Genomic DNA, 27,641 nt, shown 5'->3' with positions numbered 1-27,641 from the left:
TCCATCAAAGCAGGGGAGGGGTGCCTCTGCACTGGCCCCGTCCGTCATGTGCAGCAGATGTGACAGGACATCTACCACTGGAAGCAACGGTCACCAACGGGCGAGGACACTCGCAAATGCTGGCATGACGCAGCACGCAGACGCTTTCTGTACAGAGGCCTGGGACCTACTCCTGGGGAGAGGAAGGCAAGCAACAAGAAGGGGGAGCTGATGAGGAGAGTGGAGGAAGACCCGGGAAGAGACAAATCTGGCTCCAGAGGGACGAGAAAAGGCCCTTGAATGGAGACCTGCTTATCGACAGTGCTGACTCTTCAGGGTCGGGCCACCCAACACAGCTGGCTTCTTGATGACAGATACCAATCACTCGGCTGCTCTGTAGTCAGTGAGCATCTGCAGTGCTCAGAGTTGGCTGGGACCAGTGTCTACTGTCCGTCAAAGCACTGCCGCAGCCGAGTTGCCCAGTGAAAGCACAGTGCACACAGTGGAGGAGGTGCTAACAGACTTGACTTCAAATAAGCTAACATAATTAGCATGAAGCAAATGCTCTTTTCTCCTATTCACCCAACTCTTTCTTAAAAAAAGAAAGGAAGGTAGAAAGGAAATGAAAATAGGACCACACCCTTGGATGGTGTCCAGAGCCGCCAGAGAGCACACAGGACTTTCCAATTGACAAAGGAGCATGGACGCCCCATATCAGCTGAAACCTCAGGCACTGGGACTACTGCCTGCACTAACGGTGACCATGCCCGCCGCACCTCGAGTCTCGCGCCAGGCACAGTGCAGGTCCTTCACCTCACTGAACCCTCAACAACCCTGTGAGCTGATCTTCCCCTGGACCCACGAGGACTTCCACCAGCACTGCACGCCGTGGAAGGAGGCAGTCTGCTCTCACCTTCCCTTCCTCTCTCGGAATGAGCACGTTCTCATAGCGGTTCCGGCACTGTTTGGAAGAGCGGTAGATCCGACTGCAGGAGTTGACGACATCACTGACGAGGTCCCAGTTAGGTGTGTGAGCCGGGGACACAATCGTGAGGTTCAGAGGCAGCTCGAGTAGCTGCTTCACGGCCTAGAAGACCAAGTTTCAGGTACAACAGGTCAGTAAGCTGTGCATTCATAGGCTTTCCCACTTTCCAAAGTGATCATGATGTGGACACGTAAGAGGGGAGGAGGGGGTGACCCCACTGAATCAGTGCTCACACCAGCAGGACACAGCACGTGCTCACCTGCAGCAGCGCCCAGTCTTCACTGATGAGCCACTCGGGGTTGTCTGGACCCGACTCGGCTGTTGGTTTGGCAAAAGTTGGCAAAGGCTTGGCAAACTGCGTTTGCTGCTTCAAAAGAATATTCTTCTTCTGCTCCTTCCCTTCTCGTCGAATCTTCAACATGCCTGGTGTTGCTCGGTCAAACAGCGACCGAGGAGGAACGACCACCTCCCCGTGACGCTGCTTCTTCTTCCTGCCTGCAGCTGAGCAGAGAGGCTGTCTTCAGCAAGACAGTCAGCAAGAGAAGGAAAGGGAACCAGAGGGGCAACTTCGGAGGCTGTCACCAAGGAGCCCTGGTAAGCATTTGGTGAAGACAAACCCACTCTCTGGCTCTTACTACTAATTAGGGCTGTAAACACAAAGGTTCCTCACTGCTCACAAAAACAAAGCAACAGAACACGTGAGCGTGGCCATGGGACAGGGTGCACACCTGAGGGGTCTGTCTTGTGTCGCCTACGCTCCTTCCTCACGTACACGGGAGGCAGCTTAGACTCTGGGATGGGCGTGGTTTCGTACATGAGACACATGACTGAGTCGATGTAGATGTCGTTGTCATCCTGCGGGGGCGTGGGCGGGGTCCAGAGCTGCGGGGAGAAGGGAGAGCCTGTGAGCTGAGGGACTCACAGAAGGCAGCTAACCCAACAGAGGGAGACAGGCACTCACCGGCATGACTTCCGTCTGCCCATCGGCACCTTCACAGACATATTCCTGTGGGAAAAGGGAAGTTTTTCAATTTGACACAGTTTTAGTTTCATGCTGTAAGCCATCAATTATTTACCTTCATACTTACTAAGTCTTCAAAATAAGTATGATGGACATCACTCTTTATAAGACTTATAACGCATTTTAATCACAGCTGGCAACACCATTCAGGGAAAAGCCAATATGTAACCGAAAATCTCTAACCAAGTGTCAATTACCATAAAATGGTCCTTTTAGAACTTGAGTTGACATCAGGAGTACAAATGACTAGGGTTCCTTCTCCCAGAAAGGCCCCAGATTCTGGCCGCTGGACGCGAGCCACACGTACCGCGCTGTAGGCATCCTCCCGCGTATAGGTGAGAAGCTGCTCCTGCTCCTGCTCCCGCAGCGCCCTGGCCTCCCTCTCCCGTAGGGCCCTCACGTTCTGGGCCTCCCAGGCCCTCACAGCAGTGAGCACAGCATCCTGACGGGAGGATCACAGGACAGGGGCTCTCAAACTCATCACAGCAGTTCCCAACACCGTCCCCACACTCTGGAAACTCCTACTTGTTTCTGTCCCCTCCTGCCTCCCCCTCACGCCCTGATGGTCAAACTCAGATGAAGAAATCTCTGTTCTCTGTCACAAGGAGTCCCCCTCCTATCTACGGTTACGCAGTTTCCAGACTCCTCTTTTGTTCCCCACATATAACTCTCTATCGAGCACCAAGCTGCTTCAAAAAATAAAAATTTCCTACACAAGGTTTTCCAAGACTTTTCATTTTCAATTAGCTCCTATACTGGTGGGTTTTGGTTTTTCTGTTAATCCTAAGCAAGTCACATTTACTTCAAATTTAACACTGAAGCATTTGACATTCTCACACGTTCAGATGATCAAAAGTTCATTCTCTTACCTCACTATTTCTCTCTTTTTCTTGATCAATAGAAGTATGGAATAATTCCAGGTAATTCAAAGCATATTTTTCAATTGGTGTGAGCTGTTTCAAAAATATATTTTTTGAATACAGTTACAAGCAAGTTAATAAGGGTTAAGTTCCTTATACAACCCCCTACCCATATCTGAATCAGAAAAGTGATTGTTCTTGGTCAAAGTGAGCAAGAAATACTTCATAAAAGGGTCAGATGTTTACAATATTTAGGTGGAAAGAAAAAAATTCAGTTGAAGCACAAAAGAGAAAATGCCCCACCTGTTCCATGAAGTCAGCAAACTCCTCCAGCTGCGACGGCTCTTCGCTCCGCCGTGAGCCGTCGGAGTCTGGTGACCCAGGCACTGCTTCCTCCACGGGTTTCTGCGCATCCTCCTCCAGATACTCAATACTCTTGAGGGCCTAAAGATTTTACATATTTAGATTATTATGATATATTATTAAGTTTCAAATTAAGGGTTTTTTAAAAAAAAGCCACGCTACATAAAGCTAACTAGATGCCTACATCGTACACTGAGCCTCCCTAAGATAAAGTGTTCATTCCTCGAGATTCCCTCAGATGCTGAGGGGCTATAGAAAAAGAACATAAGAAACTCACTACCACGTTGGACAGGCAAGACCCAGGGAAGAGCCGCAGGCAAGTACACTGACACGCAGAGCAAAGCTCCCAGACTCGGAGAACAGAGCAAGACAGTCTTGTCTCCAGTCAATCTCACATCCGATACCCACCACTCGGCCACAGTTCTGACTAACAACAACAATTCTTTGTGGTGCATGAGACACAGGCCACCGTCCATGGCATTAACAGGGGATGAATCACCCAACATCATGGCAGCCAAAACCAAGCCCACAGAAGATGTGATGCAGATGATAGCCGTGTGAGAGAGTCAGTGTCACCACAGTCCAAGAAATGCAAATTAAAGAAGACACCACTGTACCTATCTCAACAGCCAGGAGCACACACCTGACAGGTGCTGGCGGATGTGGAGACACACTCTCACACTGGGGAAGATAATACCGTTTTTCGTTAGTGGATATCAATTAAGAACTGGTACAACCTCTTTTTAGGGCAATGTGGCAAAATCCACAAAGTTTAAAATATCTTCCTAACCCACACTATATACAGAGATGATTTTCAGACCGATTACACATCTAAATATGAAGAATCAAACACTGAAACATCTAGAAGAAAATAAAGGTTAACGTATGACAACCTCAGGGTGAGAACTTCTCTTAAGCAGAACACAAAAGCACCAACCATAAAATAGATGGTCTCCTGGGTGGCACTGGGACCAAGAACCTCTGCTCAGCAAAAGACAGCATTAAACAAAGCAAACCACAGAATGGGACAAAATATTTCACATGTATCCAACAAAGACCTTGCATCCAGAATATATAAACAACACCAACAAGCCATTAAGAAAAAGAAACCCAGTTAAAAAAAAAATAGGAAAAAGACATGAGCAGGCACTTCATAAAAAAAGTATTCACACCATCCATGAACACATGAATAGGTAACCAAATTCATCAGCCAAGAGCAAAATGCAAATTAAACCCCAGAGATACTACCACATTTCTACCAGGACACCAGTAAGAATGTCGCTCCACATCTCGGTGATGATGCGCAGCGAATGCCAACACTCCTGTGCTGCTGACAGGAGGGTAGATTGGTACAGTCACTTCAGAAAACTGTCTTGGAGCATCTGCTAAAGTCAAACATGCTCACCTGATGACCTAGGGACTCCACTCCAAAGCATACACTTAGCAGAAACGCACACGTGTTGTCTACCAAAAGACGTGCAGACACGTTCACAGAAGCATGACTCAAACAGGATCCTGTCACGTCCACAACAGCAGATCGGATAAAGAAATCACGACAATCCACACAGCAGAACGTCATATAGCAATGAGAACAAGCTATCACCACACAGAACGAGAAGCCAGATCCAAAGGAACAGATTCCATTCACATGAAGTTCAGAAACAGCCAACCCTGCTGTCAGTCAGAAGAGTGGTGACCACTGGGAGCCGGTGGTGGAGCAGGGCAGGTGGTTGATGCAGTGCTGGCAATATTCTCCTCCTTTACCTGGGGGCTGGTTACGGAGGAGCGTCCACTTGTGGAAATCTATCAAGCTGAAGCTTTATAATGTATATACTTTTCTGTCTGTTCTCATACTTCAACAAAACTTTTACCTAAAAGCATTTTCTTGCACAAACCCTCTGACGAGCATCGTCACTGCAGGAAACTCCTACAGCTACGCCAGCATCCTGTCAGCCAAAAGGAGAGGATGCCTGGTGCAGAACAGCTCCTAACAGCAGCACTGCTGGTGCCCCCGCCACCCATCCGGAGGGGCTGCTGAGCAGAGGAGGAGCTGCCCTCTGACTCTCACACCCACGTCCATCAACAAAGCATATCGACTCACCTTCAAAAGATCCCTCAGCGTCCCTGCTCCCACTGTCTATGCCACCGCTGCACACCCGTGTTACTGCTATTGGCCTCTGAACTGGCCCCCACAATGTAGTCTCAACACAGAGCCAGATGATCGTTTTAAAGAACACGTCCATGGTCAGGCCTCACCTCCCTCACCCCCTAGACCCCTCGGCCACACTGACCCCATGCTGTCCAGACACGGAGGCAGGCCTGGAACGTGCTGTCCCTCTGCCCACAATGCTCCTCCCTGGACATCACCCTCCCTCCCCAGAGTCTGCTTCTCAGCACTTCACACCAACTCAGCGAGGACAGTACATATGTGACTCACTTGTTGCTTTGTTATCCCTTCCCTTACTAAAATATAAGCTTCATGAAGGGCGAGGTGTCTCTGTTTTTTTCCAATGCTATATCCCTCCCGCCTAGAACAGTGCCTGACACACTGTAAGACATTCGACCAATACATTTCAAAAGAATCTCTCTGCTGAAATACTATGCTGCTTTGAAGACAACAAAGTAGATATCTATGTGCCAACGTGCAAACATCTCCAGGATATATTAAGAAAAACAGCAAGGGTGTATAACACGCTCACAGTTCTCACACACACGCATGTGCACACATGTTCATGCCTCACATGTTTCTTCCAGGATACGTGTACGATTTTAACCATGGTTAAATGGTTATCTCTGGGAGAAAATCTATCTTCACTACTATCCTTCTGGGTTGTTGGAGTTTCTTTTTTAACCTCATGCAATTATCAACTATTTTTAAAAGAACAGGGTAGATCTATTCTCCCCAATACAGAAAAAGCTGTAAGATATTTCTGTGCGAGGGACAATATACACAGGAAACCCCTGGAAGGAATGTGAGACACCGCAGACAGAGGCTGTCTCTGAGCAGGGAAGCGAGGCTCTGATGCAGGAGACTTACATTTCATTATAAATTCCTTAAGGTTTTACCATATGCACTTATTACTTCTCAACAACCAGTTGACTTTTTTAAAAATGGAACAGGAGATGGCAAGTCCTCCTCACCAAGGGCCCCAGCCACTTGAGGAGGAAGGGAGGGCCTGGGAAGGGGAAGCCAGTGCAGCCTCACACTGTGGGCAAGGATGTGGGAAAAGGACCAGGACACAGTGTCCCTCTGAGTAAGAGCCTGGACACCAGTGCCCAGGAAGGAGGGTAAAGGAGGAGACAACCTCCCCACTAGATGGGCCAAGGGGAAGATGGTAGTCCTGAGGCAAGGAAGACAGGCCAACACCTGCAGCAGAGGGCCCCTCCAAGAGGCAGGACTGGAAGTGAGGTGGCCCCAACAGCGAGTTTGTGATGTGTCTACACAGCAGCACCACCCAAAAGCAGTATTATGTGAGCCATGTGTGCAATCTAAAATCTCTACTACCTGTGTTAAAAAGGTAAAAACCAATATTTTATTTAACCTGATATATCCAAAATATTATCATTTCAACACCTAACCAATATAAAAAGGTATTAACAAGGGAGTTTACGTTCTCTTTTGTACTGTCCTCAGAATCGGACGTGTTTTTTATACACACACACGGGGCTCCCATTCAGAGTGTGGCTCTTCTCTAGCAATGCTCTGAGATAGAGGAGGAGCTGAGGCAGCTGACCAGGGGGTGGGCGGGGCCGGAGGGGACAAAACAGAACGTCATGGACAGGACAGGCGAGTGGCAGCTCAGGACTGACGACCCTCAAGCTACGGCTGGGGGCGGTCAGGCGTGGCTCTAGAAGAACGGATGAAGACACCACGGCTGCTGACCTGGGCAGCAGGGACCCGGAGCCCACACGACTCGAGAGCAGAAGAGGTCAGGACTCAAAGCAGGCTCAGCTCCTCATCAAACAACTCTTCAGGGCAGGCTGGACGTGTTCTTACCTCTATGAAAGGTCTGGCAATCTTGGGTGCAATGGTTTCTGTGATGGAAGGTTCCTGAGAAAGGACAACAAACTCCTCAGCTTTTACTGGAAAGCCAGCATCATCCATGGGAGAATAGACCTCAAACAGCTCCTGGATAGTCCGCTGAACACAAAAATGCATATTACTCGCCAGCAACAAAGAAAACGGTTTCATTCCCCTGAGCTCGAGACCTCGGTACCAGGGAAACCGTCAGACAACTCCTCATCGACTGCATGGAACCCACACAATTGCCCTCCCTGTGCGGTAACCCTCCCGAGGACTCACAAATGAAGGATACCTGTGTTAAGAACGCCATGGAGTAATCATTTCCCTGAGCAGCTACTTCCCGGATCAAATCTTTGGTTCCATTTTTCAACAATTTCTCTTCAATGGAATTGCCACTCACAAGCCTACAAACAAAACACAGAGACATACACACAAATGACAGCTAAGGCACCTGGAAGAAGACCCGGGGCAGAGACGGCCTGTGAACAGCACCCCTCGCTGCTCAGGTGGGTGCAGTATGGCTTTCAAAGCACTTGTCGTATGCAATGCTCTGCTGGGTATGTTCCTTCCTTCATGTGGCAGCCAAAGGCTTCCGTGGTCCACTGTCCCCGCTCCCATCTCCGCCCAGCTGTGCCCCCACTTCCCACACAGCACGAAGGCAGGCCCCAGAAGCCCTGCACACTGTCCCACACCCCCATGCCCCGTGTCCTCCTGCCTGTCACCCTCAATCTCCCCATCCCACAGCCTCCACCTAGAAACATCCTACTTGGGCCTCCCGGACTCATCTTGAGTAGCTGTCTTCTTCAGTGCTGACAACCTGGCACACAGACTTCCACAACACGCCCTGCACCTTCACATGATCACACTGATGATGTTGGGCAAGAGCTGCCTCATTACACACTTATCTGCACTTTGCTTCTCACTGAACAGTGTCCTTCAGAAATCCCCCAAATGAACTCATGTTTCTAGTGGCTGCTCGATACTCAGGGTATGGCTGTACCCTAAAGATGGCGTTCACTGGTGCCTGCTTCATGCCACATGAACAAGCTGCAGTAACCACTCTTACACCACAGGATCAACCCTCTTGAGGGTAATGCTGGGGGCAAAGGGCACATGCAATTTTCATATCAACGGACCTTGCTTTCAAAACAGTGAAACGACCCTCAGTTCCCAGTAAAATGCGGAGGTTCCCTCACTGGGCACTGCCAGCAGACATGCCCCTTTACAGTCCCACTTGTCGGGGCATTCGAGCAGAAAGGCCACTGCACATTCAACTTGCATTTCTTTCTACCTTTGGGCATCTTGTCACATGTTTTTGTTCACCTAGAACTGCCTGTTCTGTTCTTAGGTTCCCTCTCCACCCTTCTTAAAAAAAGGGGTCATTTACCTTTCTTCTCAACTTATAAGAGCGATTTAACCCTCTGATAAGAGAATTGCAAACAATTTTCCCAATTTATTATTTGCCTATTAACTTTGCTTATGGAAATCTTTTTGCAATACAGTCATGTGTCACTTAACGACAGGGATATGTTCTGAGAAATGCGTTGTTAGGCAATTTCATCATTGTGCAAGCATCATAGAGTGTACTTACACAAACCTAGACAGAACAGCCTACTTCACATCTACGTTGTGTGGCGCTAATCTCATGGGACCACCGTCATATACGCGGTCCACCATTGAGCGAAATGTCGTTATGCAGCGTGTGACTGTACTTAACTTTTTATTTTACTATACTCAAATATGTCTTATCTTTCCTTCCTTCCAAGTTTTCTGTTTGATTAAAGCGATCCCTTCAAGCTCTAGGCTATAGGTATTATCTCTTAAATACCACTTTAAGATTGTTGCTTTATTTTTACATTTATTTCCTTAATTCACAGGGACTGTATTCTAGTCATAAAGCAGGAAACAGTGCTCCAACCCCATTCCCTTCCTCGAAGACACACAATGTGTCAGCAACACTTATTAAATAAACTATGTTTCAATTAAACTGAAATCCTGCCTTGGTGACATTCCCACCCAGGCTGGGCTGTTTTCCCCCTGCACTGTCCATCTGCTCCGATTCCAGCAGCACTGAGACAAGGCCACATGTCTGTCCTCGGGCACCCCAGCACCACTCTCTCCCTGCAACCCTTGTCATCATTTTTGCTGGCCATCATATCTTTCACCCAAATACACTTTAAAAACCATTTTAGCCAACTGTGTGTATAGGTGCACGTGCACACATACACTAACACCAATAATCAGGGCTTCCATTGAAATTAACTTAAATTTTAATAACGCTTTGGGGAAACTTTACAGTTTTATGAACCAGGTCTTCCGGTCCAAGTACACAACATATCCTCCCCCACGTGACAGCTTATCTAACACCCTTTCACACAATTTTATACTCTTCTTATATATCCTGCATCTTTACTGCTAAGATTATTCCTGAGTGTTTACAGATTTTGTGGCTACTGAGAATAAAATATTTTACCACTTCTAGCTAGTAACTGCTAAAGGGCCAACAACAAGGAAGAAATTACACAATGAAACATTATTTGTTCAATACAAATGATGTACCAAATTTATATTTATTAGCATGGAAATACACTCATAATATATTGTTAAAAGAAAAAGGGATTACAAAATAAGACTGATGACATGAGCTATCTAAAAAAATTTTTAAATGTCTGGAAGGACACACACCAAAATGTGAATGACTGCCATCCCTATGGGAGACTTATTCTTCTCTACGTGATTTTCTTCTTTTTTTTCCAATGAACAAGTAATACATTTATAATCAGAAAAATAATAATATAAAGCTCTTTAAATACATTAGGATTACTATGTCACACAAGCTGGGGATTCAGTCCCGTACGAGCTGCCACCTGTGAGACTTCACGCTGACATCTCAGGGAAGTGGCGGGCACAGCACAGGGGCGCATCAAGTGCTCAATGCACACTGGGCACAAAATAAACAAGCAAAAAAATGCAGACCTACTACTATTACACCATAGTGTAAATACTTCTAGAAATTTAGAAACACAGAGTAGAGCCTTCTCCATTTCCCTCAATTACACGTTTGGCCAGTTCTAAGATTTCAATTCTTTCAACAGCCAATTTACTAACAGATAATTCATATTTGACAATAGTTGAAACAACCTAAAATATACATCATCCTTGAAGGTTCAGGTACTCCAGAAGAGAGACAACAATCACACGCTGAAAAGACAGCAGGGTGCGTCTAAGCAACCTAACTCAGTCACACCTCAGGCAAACTAAATTACGCCTCCAGCAAATGTTACACATAAAGAAAGGATGAATCAGACAGCAGGAATACAAGTCTGCCTAAAGGAAAAATAAACAAAACTTAGTGGAAACTTCCAAAGTGAACTGCAACTGCAGTGTGTTATCCCAGATCCACACGGCACTTCTGACCCAGGGAGTCTGGCACCGACACCTGCACAGAGCTTCTCGCACGCAGGCCCACCCCAGACTCAGCCCACTCCTCACCTGTATATGTGCACGTCCTTGCGCCTCCCGATCCTGTCACACCACTCCTGGGCCTTGGCGTCCATCACAGGGTTCAGGTCATTGTCATAGAACACCACCGCGTCTGCCTCTACCAGGCTCACGCCAGTGGCACGGCTATGAGTGGAGAGAATGGCACAGAAAATCCGCCTGTCTCTGTTGAAACTCCTCATCAGTTCCTAGGATGAAATAAAACTCTCCAGTTAGTATTCTTAGTAAATGCTGGGAAACCTATGACGCTTTCTGATATTTATCACAAATTATTCCATAACAAAACTACTTGGTTTGTGTTTCCTTCGACGTGCGGCCCCTGTTCAAATTACACCAGATTTTGGCATTTTATTCTGGCTGTTTTGTGCATCTGCGTCATCTCTCACTTAAGGATCACAAACATCTCTACACTGTTTAAATAACGTGAGTCATCACTTACAAAAAAGGAAAACGTCAGACTCCATCTGACATGTACTGTCAGCTCAATCTGTAGGCCCCACAAGAACACAGAGTCTTACTGGGGAGGGATATGTGCTGTTTCATGTGCCCTCAGGCAATGCCAGGGCACTTTACAGCAAAAAGCCCCTGGAGTAAGGCTGAGGGAGCAGGAAACCACCCAGGAAGAGAGGCTCCTCCATCTCACTCAAAGCCATGAGCTGAAAGGGCCTCATTTGAACACTTCTCTCTGCAAGGATCTCAGTGCCAAAAAAGACCATAACAGTCGACCAACCCTTCTCCTTCAAGAAAATCTCTATACACTTTGTTACATTGCTACCAAGAAAGCCTGTTGCAGGGCTTCTCTTGTGTGTGCAGGTGTGTGAGAAGCCCTGAGTGTGCTTCTGGTGTAACAGGAAGGGGGTAATACAAGAGGGTAAAAAAGTAGCTTGCTTTTGGAACTTGGGAACGTTTTGCAATGCTACTCAAAGCTGTTCTGAAACACCGTTGATGATGGCTGGTTAGTCCACGCCCTGGACTGCTCGGGACAGTGTGTGTTCACCATGCTGCCAGGCCTACAGCACACGGACAACTTACCTACTCATTCTTCTACTACTGGACAGTCACTTCGCTCCTGACTGGGGGTTATTATGCACATTTCTACAGTGAACAATTGTATATAAATCTTTAAGAGGTGTGGTGGTGGTGCTGAAGGAGAGAGTCCCAGACACAGAATTACCAGAGGCAAGTCAAAATAGATCCATTTTTAAGATTCACAACCAATACTGTCAACTTGTCTTCTAGAAAGTGATATTAATTTGTGCCCCCACCAGCGGTGTAAGAGAATGCATGTCTCATTGTGCCTGAGGGAATCAAGATACCCTTAGAGGATCTGACAGGTAAAAAATGGGCATATTATTTTAACTGAAATTTCTTTACTGCAAATTCATCTGGATGGTTTTTGTATTTTCACCCCATGCTACCTCCTGAGGCACACCAATCTTGTCCTGACATGACCATACGGCACCAATTCGGATTCTGAGACATCTAACCAACCGTGTGTTTCCCAAATAAAGTGACTTATGAAATCATATCAAAGGATGGAGCTAAAAACTTACTAAAGTCCAAAGACATTCAAAAGCTCTTTCCTTTGTTCAGAAGGGTCATGATAGCACTGAATTTACACAGCTCTGAGAAACCAGGTTAGAAACTTGTGATGAAAGTTCACACAACTGAACTGTAAATAACAAAGTAAACAATTTCTTTCTTACCTGCCTCTGTTCACTGTTGGCATTTTCATCAATTCTTATATAGGTGAGATAATGGAAGTTCAAGAACATTTCTAAAATGTCTAACATAAGAACCATCTGGGATAAAATCAGCACTCGACGTCCCTCAGATTTCAATTTCTGCAGTAAAATAGCTAAGGCTTCCAGCTTTCCTATGAAATGAGTAACATCAAGAGTATCTCATAATCCAAAGCAAGTGAATTGGACATGGTAAACATTGCAAATGGGATCTCCTCTCATACCTGAGTCAAACTGGACCAATCTCAGCTCCGGAAACTGCAGTGAGCGCAGAGCTGTCATCTGCTGCAGCTGCTGGGCGTAGGGAGCCGTGTGCTCTTTCAGGCAGTGCCTGAAGATCCGCATCCTGTGGCTGTACAGGGAAGGTGGCCTCGCCACCCACAAGGAGGGGGGCGCGGCCACCACTGGAGGGATCACACACACCACCCTGAGAAGCAGAAAGCATGCTCGTCACACAGAATCTCTACCAGACAGCACCTCTGTCTCAGGCAGTTAAGGCTCCAGAAGGAAGAGGATAGAACCTTCTGATAGTGGGAGTCACCAGAGAAACCAGCGTGCCTAATTCTAGTCACCACAGAGGTGACATGGCTGCTGGCCCACACTATCCCATCACAGCAACCATGGGAGCAGGTCTCAACCAGTCCTGGCCAATGAGGACCGCCCAGATCAAAAGAACCAGTGTAGCGCATCCGCCAAACCGCAAGAACGGGTGCAGAGACAGCCCATTCCATATGAAGGGCGTTTCTTCTGATGGGAATTTCTGGGACACAGGCGTTCCATCTCCCAGATGGTCTGGGGGAGAATGGGAACCCTAGAGCTGCTATAGCCACTGTGCCAACAAGAGGGGAGCCAGACCCGGGATGAAGAGGCCCTGCAGAGAGCAGCACAATGACAACTCAGATGAGTCATTATAGCCAACCTGACACCCATCTCCCAACCTCCAGTTGCCACCTGCACAGAGAAGCCCTTACTCTGGATGTCAGCTGAAGTTGGGTTTCCATGACTTGCTACCAACTGCATGCAGCAAAATGCTGATCAACAAAATCAAATAACTAAATAAATGGAGAGAGAGTCCCTGTTTATGGATAACAAGACTCAATATTGTCAAGATGTCAGTTCTTCCCAACTTGATCAGAGATTCAACACAATCCCAATCAAAATCCCAGAAAGTTATTTTGCAGATATCGACAAAATGAATCTAAAGTTTATATGGAAGAAGCAAAAGATCCAGAATAGCTAACACAAAATTGAAGGAAAAGAACAAAGCTGAAGGACTGGTGCTATCTGACTTCAAGACTTAATATAAAGCTACAGTAACCAAGACAGTGTAGCATTGCCACATAATTCAATGGAACCGAATAAAGAACCTAGAAATAGACCTACATAAATATAATCAGCTGATCTTTGACAAAGGAGCAAAGGCAACAATACGATAGAGAAAGATAGTTTTTAAACAAACGGTGCTGGAACAACTGGACATCCACATGGATAAAAATAAATCTAAGAGTGACATCGGCATCATGGTGGAGTAAGTTGCTTCCTTTCTTTCTCTCCTCTAAGCTACAATCAGTCAGACAGCCATTACCCAGTGGAAGATTCCCCGCACAGCCCAACAAGACACGTAAGACATCCAGGCATCTACATAGCTGAAGCTGGGAGGACTGGACCCCTAGGAGGCAGTGGAACCAGGGGAGTAGCCCACCCCACGCCCAGCACCAGCGATCCAGAGCACAAATCGCCATGCTGGCCTGAATGCCTGCAAGAAAATAGGTGCACCTTGCTCAAGCGGTCCTGGAGGGGCGGAGAAAGCAGGCTGGTTTGCTCCCTACCCATGTCCCAGTAGACTTAGCCTGTGTGCCCAAAAGTGGTGCTGGCAGGACCAGAGAAGGCGGGCTGGCATGGTACCTGCCTGTCTCCCAGAAGACATAGCCTGCTCGCCAGTGGGCAGGCCTGGCAGGAGCGGAGAGGGCGGATCAGATTGCTCCCTGCCTGTCTACCAGCAGATCCAGCACGCGTGTCTCCTCCCCATTCCCCGGCAGTGGCCAGGTCTTTCCAGCACTGGGAATAGTATACAAACCTAGGATTTTCTTGGCTGAGGTGAGACGCTCTGACCTGAATTTTCAAAACACACCAGCTAGCACCAGAGACCAGTGGCTGCACAGTGTGCAACAACAAAAACCTCTCCCTGCTTAGCCCCTACTCCCCACTAGTGGTAGCAGGTGGAACCTGTGACCAGAGGCTTCAGGAACCACAGCAGAACCAGTGACCCAGCCCCCAGTGGCGGCATCCCTGATACCAGCTCCATTAGCAGCAGGGGCTGCATACAAGTCCTCAGGTCCCTGGGCCCCCAGCAACGACAGCAACACCCATGAACCCAGCACCCCTGGCAGTGGTGCAACTAGCACCCTCATCCAAGCCCGTGCAGAGCCCGCAGAAAGCCAGTGGAGGAACACAAGACCCAGATAACCCCAGAAGCAGAAAAAGTGCTTGCAGCCTGGTGACCCCGGTGGCAACACTTGAGACTACAGCAAAGGAAGGCACAAGCAGCACGAGGAGGGCACTGACGACACCCTGGCAGAGGCAGAGGAGAGTGGAAAGTGTAGGCTCTCAAATATAACCAAAAGAAGATCACAACCAAAGTAACCAAAGCTGTACTCAAATAAGAAAGGTGGTTACTACTACAAATGTGCAGCATAGGATCAAGTCATCAAATACCATGAAGAGCTACAGTACCACAGCAGAACAGAATTACAAAATTACAACTGTAATTACAAAATTACAACTCTCCAAAAACCAAACTTGAAGTCACAGAAGAGTACAACCTGACTGACACAAAATTCAAAATAGCTGTCATAAAGAAACTCAACAAGTTAAAAGAAAACTCAGAAAGAAGTTCAATGAGCTCAGGAATAAAATAAATGAACAGGAGTACTTCACCAAAGAGACTGAAACTCCAAAAAAAAAACAAAAACAAAAAAAAAACAAACAGAAGTTCTGAGGTTAAAAACACAATAAATGAGATGGAAACTAATGCAGAAAGCATTAAAAACAGAGCAGACCTGGGCCGGCCCCGTGGCTTGGCGGTTGAGTGCGTGCGCTCCGCTGCCGGCGGCCCGGGTTCGGATCCCAGGTGCGCACCGAGGCACCACTCCTCCAGCCATGCTGAGGCCGCGTCCCACATACAGCAACTAGAAGGATGTGCAGCTATGACAGACAACTATGTACTGGGGCTTTGGGGGAAAAATAAATAAATAAAATCTTTAAAAAAAAAAAAAACAAAAAAAAAAACAGAGCAGACCATATGGAGGAAAAAATTAATGAGCTTACGGATAGAAACCTAGCAATGAGTCAGATGGAGGAGAAGAGGGAACTTAGATTTAAGAAAAAAGAAGAAATTCTTCAAGAAACATCCAACTCAATTAGACAAAGTAACATAAGGATTACAGGTATCCCAGAAGGAGAAGGGAGAGAAAAAGGTGTGGAGAGCTAATTCAAAGAAATAAGAGCTGAGAACTTCCCAAACCTGAGGAAAGAACTGCACCTGCAAGTACAAGAAGCTAAGAAAACTCCTAATTGCATCAATGCAAAAAGACCTTCCCCAAGGCATATAGTGTTAAAACTGTCGAGGGGCCAGCCCAGCGGCACAGCGGTTAAGTTCACGCGCTCTGCTTTGGCAGCCTGAGGTTTGCAGGTTCAGATCCCGGGCGCAGACCTACACACCGCTCATCAAGCCACGCTGTGGTGGCATCCTATATACAAAACAGAGGAAGATGGGCACAGATGTTAGCTCAGGGCTGATCTTCCTCAGCAAAAAAGAAAGAAAGAAAGAAAAAAGACACAGAATGGCAGGATGGATTAAAAAACAATACCCAACAATATGCTGCCTCCAGGAAACACATCTCACCTCTAAAGGCAAACACAGGCTCAGTGTGAAGGGATAGAAGATGATACTCCAAGCAAATGGCAAGCAAAAGAAAGCAGGTGTAGCTATACTTACACCAGACAAAACAGACTTCAAAGTAAAAAAAGATAACAAGAGACAAAGATAGGCATCATATGATGATAAAAGGGACATTCCAATAGGAAGACATAATACTTATTAACACATATGCACCTAACACAGGAACATCAAAGTATATAAAACAACTATTAATAGACCTAAAGAAATTGACAGCAATACAATAATAGTACGGGAACTTAACATCTCACTTACGTCAATGGATAGATCATCCAGACAGAAAGTTAATAAGGAACTAGTGGACTTAAATGAAACACTAGACCAGATGAACTTAACAGCTATATACAGAACATTCCACCCAAAAACAGTAGAATACATATTTTTCTCAAGCACACATGGAACATTCTCAAAGATAGACCATACGTTGGGAAACCAAGCAAGGCTCAATAAATTTAAGAAGATTGAAATCATATCAAGCATCTTTTCCAACCACAATGCTATGAAACTAGAAATCAACTACAAGAAAAAAGCTCAGATAGTCACAAATATGTAGACACTAAACAACATGCTACTGAACAACTACTGGATTAATGAAGAAATCAAAGGAGAAATAAAAAAAATACCTAGAGACAAATGAAAATGAAAATACAACGTACCAAAACACGAGATGCAGCAAAAGCAGTACTAAGAGGGAAATCTATAGCAATACAGGCCTACCTCAACAAACAAGACAAATTTTAAATAAACAAGCTTACCCTATACCTAAAAGAACTAGAAAAAGAAGAACAAACAAAGCCCAAAGTCAGCAGAAGGAAGGAAATAATAAAAATCAGAGCAGAAATAAATGAAATAGAGACTAAAAAAAACAAAAGAAAGGATCAATGAAACTAAGAGCTGGTTCTTTGAGAAGATAAACAAAATTGACAAACCCGTAGCCAGACTCAAAGAAAAAAAGAGAAGGCTCAAATAAATAAAATCAGAAATGAAAGAGCAGAAATTACAACGGACACCACAGAAATACAAAAGCTTATAAGAGATTATTATGAAAAACTATATGCCAACAAATTTGTTAACCTAGCAGAAATGGATAAATTCTTAGAATCATACAACCTCTCAGAACCGAATCAAGAAGAAATAGAGGGGCTGGCCCCACGGCTTAGCGCACACCAATGCACCATTTGTCCGGCCATGCTGAGGTGGCGTCCCACACACAGCAAGTAGGAGCATGTGCAACTATGACATACAACTATCTACTGGGGCTTTGAGGAGAAAAAGGGAAAAAAAGGAGGAGGATTGGCAATAGATGTTAGCTCAGGGCCGGTATTCCTCAGCAAAAACAGGAGGACTGGCATGGATGTTAGCTCAGGGCTGATCTTCCTCACAAAAAAAAAAGAAGAAATAGAGAATCTGAATAGACCAATCACAAGTAAAGAAACTGAAACAGTAATCAAAAACCTCCCAAAAAACAAAAGTCCAGGAGCAGATGGCTTCTCTGGTGAATTCTACCAAACATTCAAAGAAGATTTAATACCTATCCTTCTCAAACTATTCCAAAATACTGAAGAGTACAGAATGCTTCCCAACTCATTCTATGAGGCCAACATTACCCTGATACCAAACCAGACAAGGACAACACAAAAAAAAGGAAAATTACAGGGCGATATCGCTGATGAAAACAGACGCAAAAATCCTCAACAAAATATTAGCAAATCAAATACAATAATACGTTAAAAGGATCAACACCACAATCAAGTGGGATTTATTCCAGGGATGCAGATATGGTTCAAAATCCACAAATCAATCAATGCAATATATCACATTAACGAAATAAAAAATAAAAATCACGTGATAATCTCAATAAATGCAAAGAAAGCATGTGACAAGATCCAACATCCATTTATGATGGAAACCCTCAAAAAAATGAGTCAAGGAAAATACCTCAACATAATAAAGGCCATATATGACAAACCCACAGCCAACATCATACTCAACAGTGAAAAACTGAAAGCTATTTCTCTGAGAGCAGGAACAAGACAAGGATGCCCACTCTCACCACTCTTATGCAACAAAGTACTGAAAATTTTGGCCAGAGTAATTAGGCAGTAAAAAGAAATAAAAGGGATCAAAATAGGAAAGAACTAAAATTGCCACTATTTGCAGATGACATGATTCTATATGTAGAAAACCCTAAAGAATCCACCAAAAAACTATTAGCAGTAACCAATGAATACAGTCAAGTTGCAGGGTACAAAATCGACTTACAAAAATCAGTTGCATTTCTATACACTAACAACAAACTGGATGGAAAGAGAAATCAAGAATATAATCTCATTTATAACTGCAACAAAAAGAATAAAATACCTAGGAATAAATTAGACCAAGGAGGTGAAAGACCTATGAAAACTGTAAGACATTATTGAAATAAATCAAAGAAGACAAAGAAATGGAAAGATATGCCATGCTCATGGACTGGAAGAATAAACACAGTTAAAATGTCCACACTACCTAAAACAATCTACAGATTCAATGCAATCCCAAGCAGAATCCCACTGACGTTCTTCATAGAAATAGAACAAAGAATCCTAAAATTTATATGGAACAAAAAAAGACACCAAATAGCCAAAGCAATCTTGAGAAAAAAGAATAAACCTGGAGGTATCACACTCCCTGACTTCAAAACATACTACAAAGCTATAGTAATCAAAACAACATGGTACTGGCACAAAAAAAGACACACAGATCAATGGAACAGAATTGCAAGCCCAGAAATAAAACCACACATCTACCGACAGCTAATCTTTGACAAAGGAGCCAAGAATGTACAATGGAGAAAAGAAAGTCCCTTCAATAAACGGTGTTGGGAAAACTGGACAGCCACATGCAAAAGTATAAAAGTAGGACATTATCTTACACCATACCCAAAAATTAACTCAAAATGGATTAAAGACTTGAAGGTCAAATGTGAAAACATAAAACTTCTAGAAGAAAATACTGGCAGTGCACTCTTTGACATAGGTTTTAGCAGTATCTTTCTGAATAACATGTCTACTCAGGCAAGGGAAACAAAAGAAAAAATAAACAAAAGGGACTACATCAGACTAAAAAGCTTCTGCAAGGCAAAGGACACCATCAACAAAACGAAAAGACAACTCACCAGCTGGGAGAAAATATCTGCAAATCACATATTTGACAAGGGGTTAATTTCCAAACTATATAAAGAATTCATACAAGTCAATGACAAAAAAACAACCCAATCAAAAAATGGGCAGAGGATATGAACAGACATTTTCCCGAAGAAGATATAGAGATGACCAAGAGGCACATGAAAAGATGATCAACATCACTAATTATTCAGGAAATGGAAATCAAAACTATAATGAGATATCACCTCACACCCATCAGAATGGCTATAATTTACAAGACAAGAAATAAGTGTTGGAGAGGATGTGGAGAAAAGGGAACCCTCAGACACTGCTGGTGGGAATGCAAACTGGTGCAGCCACTATTGAAAACAGTATGGACAATTCTCAAAAAATTAAAAATAGAAAAACCATATGATCCAGGTATTCCACTACTGGGTATTTATCCAAAGAACTTGAAATCAACAATTCAAAGAGATTTATGCATCCCTATGTTCACTGCAGCATTATTCACAATAACCAAGATGTGGAAGCAACCCAAGTGCCCATCAACGAATGAACGGATAAAGATGTGGTGTATATATAAACAATGGAATACCACTCAGGCATAAACAAAGACAAAACCATGCCACTGGCAACAACATGGATGGACCCTGAGGGTATTATGCTGAGTGAAATAAGTCAGACAGAGAAAGACAAATACCGTACGATTTCACTCATATGTGGAAGATAAACAAACACACAGAAAAGAACATATTAGTGGTTACCACAGAAGGGGGTGGGGGGAGGGCGAAAGGAGTACAAGGACACATATGTATGGTGACAGATAAAAACTGGACTGTTTGGGGCCAGCCAATATGATCCAAAAAAAATAATTAAAAAAAAATGAATCTAGACACAGACTTTACATGCTTCACAAAAATTAACTTAAAATGGATCACAGACCTAAATGTAAAATGTGAAACTCTAAAACGTCTAGAAGATAACAGGAGAAAATCTTAGGTATGGTGATGACTTTTTAAATACAACAGCGAAGGCATGATCCATGAAAGAATTAATCAGCTAGACTTCATTAGAATTAAAAACTTCTGCTCTGTGAAGGACGCTGTCAAGAGAAGACGACGACAAGCCACTGACTGGGAGAAAATATTTCCAAAAGACACATCTGATAAAGGACTGTTATCCAGAATATGCAAAGAACTCTTGAAACTCAACAATAACAAAATAACCTAATTTAAAAAATGGGCAAAAGACCATAACAGTCACTTCACCAAAGAAGTTATACAGACGGCAAATAAGCATAGGGAAAGATGCTCCACGTTACATGCCAGTGGGGAATTGTAAATTAGAGCAACAACAAGACACCACTAGACACCTATTAGAACAGTCAAAATCTAGAACACAGACAACACCAAATGCCACAAGGATGTGGAACAGCAGGAACTCTTCATCCATTGCTGGTGGGAATACAAAATGGTACAGCCACTTCAGAAGACAGTTTGGCAGTTTCTTACAAAACTCAACATACTCTTATCACACAATCCAACAATCGTGCTCCTTGGTATTTACCCAAAAGAACTGAAAAGTTACGTCCACACAAAAACATGCACACAGATGTTTACTGCAGCTCTATTCATAATTGCCAACACTTGGAAGCAACCAAGATGTCCTTCAGTAGGTGAATGGATAAAAAACTGTGGCACATCCTGACAATGGAATATTATTCAGCACTAAAAGGAAATGAGCTATCAAGCCACGAAAAGACATAGAGGAATCTTAAATGCACATTGCTAAGTGAAAGATGCCAATCTGAAAAGACTACATACCATAAGACATTCTGGAAAAGGCACAACTATGGAGACAGTAAAAAGATGAGTGATTGCCAGAGGTTAGGGAGGAGGAGAAATGAATAGGTGGACCATAGCCGATTTTTAGGGCAGTGAAACTACTCTGTAAGACACCATAACAATGGACACACGTCATACCTTTGTCCAAATCCAAAGAACGTACAACACCAAGAGTGACCCTTAATGTAAACTATGGACTCTGGGTGATTACTATGTGCCAATGTAGGTTCATCAATTATAACGAATGTACAACTCTAATGTAAGATGTTGACAACAGGGGAAACTGCATGTGTGGGGGCAGGGGATAGATGGGAAATCTCTGTACTTTCCTCTCAATTTTGTTGTGATCCTAAAACTGCTCTAAAAAATAAAGTTTGTTTGTTTATTTTTTTGCTGACAAAGATTCGCCCTGAGCTAACATCTGCTGCCAATCTTCCTCTTTTTGCATGTGAGCCGCCATCACAGCATGGCCACTGACAGCTGAGTTGTGTAGGTCCATGTGTGGGAACTGAACCCAGGCCTCTGAAGCGGACCAAGCCAAACTTAACTACTAAACCACCGGGGCTGGCCCTAAAGTTTATTTTTTAAAAAGTTATCTATCATGTTAGAGAAAGAAGAAGGAAAGAAAGACAAATCAGCATCTACAAGAAAGAAGAGTGCATGAGTGCAGGCAGTTACTAACCTAACTACATGGAGACAGGAGGAAAGAGTCCAGAGTTAGAGGCTGACTCGCTCACATGTGGAGAACCACTCCCAGTTTTATTTTTCTCCATTATTTCTGTTTCTGATCTGAGAGACCTACAGTAGATACATCCTGAAAGCTGAGCCAGGGCACAGGAGCACTGCTGGGTTTCCTACTGTAAATACAACTAACCATGGGAACTGCCGCCGAACAACACAAAACAGAGAAGGGAGAGAAAACACGTTCTCAGGCTGAATCTAGAAACTAGGTCAAAGCAGTGAATGAAATCGCAAACAGGGCTGATACAGTACATAAGGCAAAGAGGAAGCAAAGACGCGGCTTGGCAGAAGAGGGATCGGTGCAGCCACTGTGCCCCAACAGCATCTGGAGTTTTATTTTCTCTCTTAAGAGCCTGTTTTCTTAGTTTAACTCTTAAATATACATGTCTCATCACACAATTTTAAGTCATTCACGTGGTTTTTAATAAACTATTATTTTAAAAAAACAAAATGGAGAAAATCGTCAAGAACATGTTCCCCACACCCAGAATTAGCTGTGGCTCTTCACATAGGCCAGCCAACGTTCATCCCAAGGCCGTCCCCAGGACAGGCCCAATGCCTCCGCAGAAAGAAATCAACCTGCAGGCGTCGGCAAGCTTCATGGAAAGACCATCTGACAGCAAAGCTGAAGACCCCCAAAGTGATTTCAAAACAGACTTTCAAGGGACAACTCAAGGAGAAACTTATGGGAATAAGGTGAACATCCAGAAAACAACACCGAAAGTTGCTGAGGTGCGACATAGTGAGTAAAAAACCTTTAAATACATCTATACATACAGGCCACCCTACCTGTCGATAACATCCTGGAGGGATTCTTGACGTTGAGTCAGTGTCAGAATCAGGTCCCTCTGACTTTTGGAGGGTGACGTGAAACAGCTCGCTGGCCCAGCCCCCTTCCTGTGACTGCTATCGAAAGAGCCGTGCCATGGTATCTGCTCTCTGTTGGCCAGGGAACAGATCCCCAACAAATCTCTGCCATATACGGGAGCACGGGAGCAGCGCCGTTCATTGACAAAATAAATCTGGTCCAGCCGCTCTTTCAAAAGTCTGGTCTTCTCCTCCTTTATCAAAAGCAAGGAAGTAAATGGTTAGTGCAAAACAACAGGCCCAGTTACTGGTCTCCCCCGGCCCTGTGGGATCCCTCATCTATGGCGACTGCTACACAGAGCACACCTAGACCCACAGGTCCTGGTTCTACAGGAAACAGCAACAGCAAGGAGGCAAAGAAAACGGCACTCTTCTCCTCACCAAAGTGAAAGCATTTCTCGAAACACTATGAGCATTTCTAATGCCTGGAAGACAGGTATGAGAATATAAAAAAATGTGAAAGGGGATTTTTGCAATTATAAAGCCCAGTTTCATTCCCTTTATTTGGAAATGTATTTTTAAAATCAAAATTCTATAATTCAGAGAGACAATGTATTTTTGAAGGCATGTAAACTGATGATGCCTCACAGAAGCTGTTAAATATCACAACCATCTCTGGTAACAAGCAGCTTCTGAAAACCAGCTTCCACGCGTGGAGGTGTTGCCCATCGGCACCACGTGGCATTCGGGTGTACTGCACCGTACCTGGGTTGGTACTCCGATGGGAGAGGCTGGCTTGGAGGCCATTCCAGGTTCTCCTGCAGCCAGGGGATTGACTGCCACTCGACCAGGCACACCCACTACAAATGCAAAAATGAAGAGCTGGAAACCAAGGCTACTGGCACACTCTCCAGACCTTCATCCTCCACCAGCACGCTCTCTAAAATGCTCTCATCATCTTTCACTAGCACATTTCTGGAATGTGTAAGTTATTCAGAACTGCCAGCAAAGCATTCTTGCTCTCTGGCGATGATTGAGCGTCATGGGTCTGTCTCTCCTGTGGTGAGTGCCCCATGTGCTCAGAGGAGTCCACCACACACCTCAGACCCTGGTCACTCTCACTGCAATCACAGCAGTGCAGCAGCCACATGGGCCCCAGCACTCCACTTCCCTCGGTGCTTCACCATCAACTCCACCTGCCTGTGGGCAGGGAGTCAGCACTGCCCTCTAGACCAGGACAGAGCGACCCCAGGATCCCACACGGCCTGCTCCCACCAGCATGGCCATGCTGCTTATCCTGACAGACACTTGCACACAGGGGACTGCTGAAAGAGGTATTCGAGGACTGAAAAGGGCCCTGGGGTCAGAAAGCCACTTGGTGAGCAAAGGGAAGGGTCGAGGTGATTAGAACCTAGTGGATGGGGCTGGTGCCAGGCACAGGAGCTTGAGGCCCACAAAACAGGATTTATTAAGCTCTGGGGAGGGTGCCAGCAGCTGGTTCTGGGAGGGTAGGAGAAAACCCGGAAAACAGAACCGACTGCAAGTGGAACCGTATGTCACGGCTGGGATGCAGAACTGTAGCCGGGGCAACACCAACAGCCCTGCAGCCTCCTCCAGCACCCCACTGGCACAGCCCAACGGGAAGGGGTACACAGGCCCTGCCCCAGCTTTACTGCAGACCATCCAGCGACTGGGGCTCAGTGGTGACAAGGGATTCAGGTCGGGAGTGGTCCCTGCTGCTTCCATACATCAACTCAACCCAAGCACCTCCCAGTCTGCAGGCTCCTCAGCAGGCACCCCAGGCAGAAGGGGTGCGCCCAGAAGAGCAGGACCCTGGCGGGAAGCAGGCTGTAGGATGAGCAAGGGGTAGCACAGGCTGGGCCAGACAGAGAAGGCTCCGAACTCTGCTCCACTACCTGTCCCAGGGGAGATTCTCGCACGTTCACTACGTGTATTTGACATTAACAAGCAAAATTTCTCATGATTCCAAGTCTCTTGTTAGAGCAAAAAAACCCCAAAATCTAAGGTAAAGTGGAGGCTGGTTATATTCAACCAATATCATTGAGAGCAAAAGAGAAAGAAACACCACGCCGACACTAGCCCGTCTGTGGAAATCAGAGACGGCCACAAACGGGACTTACAGGTTCTGAGGCACGCAGTCGGACATCACAAACGCCCTGCAGTTACCTTAGAAGCAAAGAAAATCAAAAAGAAGCTTCAAAGCCAAGTCTTCTTCCTGTTCAGAGCACTCACCTGACGGGGTCAGGGGTGCAGGGCCTGGGCCGCTGGTTGGGGGTTTGCTTCCCAGGGCGTTGAGGGCTCCTGCCTGAGACACGGTCTGCATCACCACGGGGCCTGGAGGTCGCAGGTAGGACTGCCCAGGCGCAGACACGATCTGAAGAACACTGCCTGCAATCACACGTGTGCGCCTTTTACCTACAGGCTACACTCACTTCCAAATGTACAGAAACAAACACAGCAATAAACCAAAAATCCAAAATCAAATTTACTCTGAGGCAATGCAAAGTTCAGTTACTTGGAGAAAAATGAAAATACTTCATTCACAGTGAATGAAAACTCTAAGGAACAAAGTCATTTTGCTTAATATCAAGAAAAAGCTCATCTCTTCCTTGCCATTCCTATTGTGGGTGACGCGATGGGCACCTGGCTAAGGGTCTGTCGTGTGTGCTTGAGGCCCTGAGCTCCCAAGCTGGTCACAGGTGGAAGGTCCTAGCTTCCAGATCACGCATTGGTGCTTGCCAACCAATTGGATGCTGGATGAAGAAATACCTAAAGACTTGTTTTTTAGCCCAAACTCTGCAGTTCTACTGTCACTGTTTAAGGAGCTTGTCATTTTCAACCTTTTGTGTGATGAAGTCTTTCCAATATCTTTTCCTCTAGAGGAAAGCTCACATGTGTGCTCTAACACAACTACAGCCCACCAGAAATGTAACAGACAGCCTCGCCCCTTGGTCAAAAAACGGGAGAAATGTGGAATTAAACCAATCAAATGGTTTCTCTGCTGCAGGCTTCTTGGGTGCCTCTGCTCTGCTAAGCTGTTTGTGACTCCAGCGTTGGCGTGGAGCATCGCAGACCTGGCTGACAACAGAGCCTTTCACCCCTGACAAGAGCCATGAACAACATATCCCGAGAAGGCTGCTCAGGCAGGGCACCAGCCGAGGCTACTATGGACACCACCTCTGAATCCTAATCTACAGCCAAGAGGAACTGAGATGACTCAAGTGCTGCCATGTCGTCACCAGGGATTCATATTAACGTGCCACTCACATTGCATCCCCCCATTTTCTTCAAAAAGCAATTACTACTTGAACACATCGCTCTCAGCCACAGGCCGGGGGGGCTTTGGTCTGGGAGTTAAAATTGTAAAACCTGTATATAAAAGAACATAACTTCTACAGAAACTGCTAGTCCTTTGGCATCTTCAGGACAATTCATCTCACACTAAAATTAGAAAGTAGCAAATCTTTGTATTCTGATTTTAAAAATAAGAAACTTGTTTCCAAAAGGCAGATTCTATTAAAAAATGAGTATCACCTATTTCGTATGTATCGCATACAGGCAACCACAGGGGTGACGTGTGTTATCCCATTAGTCCTCCAGACGCCCCACCAGGTAAGGCTCACTGAGGCCATTTCCCAGTGAAGCAGCGGAGCTCACAGGGGCTGCCCAACAGGCCCAAGTCACAGCTGCAGGGGAGGAGGCGGGCCCGGACGGCTCCACCTGCAAAGCGTCCGCAGTTCAGCTCTTCACCTGTCACAATGAGTTAGCCACCTTTTACCTTGTAGCTGCAGGGGCTGGCCAGCGGTGAGCTGTCGGAGCTGGCTGTGTGACAAGGTGAATTTGTTCCCTTGGAACTGCAGCGTCACAGGGGTCTCAGGCTGGGCGACTCGACTTGGCGGTCCCGCGAGTGAAGCCAGCTGGGCTATTTTGACTACCTCCCCACCTGCAGAAACGCAGAAAAACCAATTAAAACTTCGGGGGAAAGTTTGCAATTGTTATACTGACGATCATTTGTCACACACAGAACAACCGTCTATAGTAAACCCAAGTGTCACAGAAACATTTATTACGTATCGCTTTCTAACGCTTTCAGAAAATAATTATTTTAATAGAAAAATCAATTAAAATTAACATCGAATTTTAATGTTTAACTTATTTAATCCTAACTGGTAGAGATTTTAGATATCAGATATTAATATAACTATCGAAACTATTAAAGAACATTTTACTTTTCTTTCCAACCAATAAAAAAGTAGCAAACATCAAAAATCGCAGAAATCAGGGGCTGGCCTGGTGGCATAGTGGTGAAGTTCGGCACGCTCTGCTTGGGCAGCCCAGCGTTCGCGGGTTCAGAACTTGGGCATGGACCTATACCACTCATCAAGCCATGCTGTGGCAGCGACCCGCACACAAAATAGAGCAGGACTGGCAGAGATGTTAGCTCAGGGCCAATCTTCCTCACCAAGTAAAAAAAAAATAGCAGAAATCTGTTTGTAATATACTTTGAAACTCTCATATCAAACTCTTGAGAGAATTTTCAAGATGTGAAAAAAGTAAACGTCCAATTTAGCTCACAGAGGTAAACAAGATTTTCTCACTACAGATATAAAATAATAGATAACTAGCTTCAATTAAACCCATGACCTTTTCAA

At 45.1% G+C, this 27,641-nt stretch overlaps 1 protein-coding gene and 1 non-coding gene across 22 annotated transcripts in view; both read right to left on the bottom strand.

Moving 5' to 3' along the window:
* Window positions 1-27,641, bottom strand: part of EP400 (E1A binding protein p400) — a 126,298-nt gene that overhangs the window by 33,504 nt on the left and 65,153 nt on the right. For all 21 annotated transcript variants that reach the window (XR_015549835.1, XR_015549834.1, XM_087423518.1 and 18 more), the window contains 16 exons: window positions 26,768-26,932; window positions 25,222-25,377; window positions 23,734-23,828; window positions 22,951-23,222; window positions 12,700-12,902; window positions 12,440-12,609; window positions 10,725-10,921; window positions 7,525-7,636; window positions 7,206-7,349; window positions 3,149-3,289; window positions 2,855-2,938; window positions 2,293-2,427; window positions 1,926-1,970; window positions 1,693-1,846; window positions 1,224-1,465; window positions 893-1,066 (listed from right to left, as the gene is read on the bottom strand). Coding sequence is in view for 19 of the 21 variants with exons in the window: in XM_087423518.1 (XP_087279644.1) it covers window positions 893-1,066; window positions 1,224-1,465; window positions 1,693-1,846; window positions 1,926-1,970; window positions 2,293-2,427; window positions 2,855-2,938; window positions 3,149-3,289; window positions 7,206-7,349; window positions 7,525-7,636; window positions 10,725-10,921; window positions 12,440-12,609; window positions 12,700-12,902; window positions 22,951-23,222; window positions 23,734-23,828; window positions 25,222-25,377; window positions 26,768-26,932 (2,489 nt within the window). In the remaining 2 variants the exon portion in view is untranslated. The remainder of the gene's footprint in view (window positions 1-892; window positions 1,067-1,223; window positions 1,466-1,692; window positions 1,847-1,925; window positions 1,971-2,292; window positions 2,428-2,854; window positions 2,939-3,148; window positions 3,290-7,205; window positions 7,350-7,524; window positions 7,637-10,724; window positions 10,922-12,439; window positions 12,610-12,699; window positions 12,903-22,950; window positions 23,223-23,733; window positions 23,829-25,221; window positions 25,378-26,767; window positions 26,933-27,641) is intronic.
* LOC147912495 (small nucleolar RNA SNORA49) lies at window positions 11,207-11,338 on the bottom strand. Its single transcript, XR_015549991.1, has one exon. It is a non-coding gene; the product is annotated as a small nucleolar RNA SNORA49 (small nucleolar RNA).

The sequence above is a fragment of the Ceratotherium simum genome, chromosome 35, assembly GCF_057802395.1.
Source record: "Ceratotherium simum simum isolate JZ-2026a chromosome 35, ASM5780239v1, whole genome shotgun sequence".
NCBI classification, from domain to species: Eukaryota; Metazoa; Chordata; class Mammalia; order Perissodactyla; family Rhinocerotidae; genus Ceratotherium; species Ceratotherium simum.
Note: the sequence above shows the minus strand (reverse complement) of the source record. Positions and strands in the feature narration are given on the sequence as shown.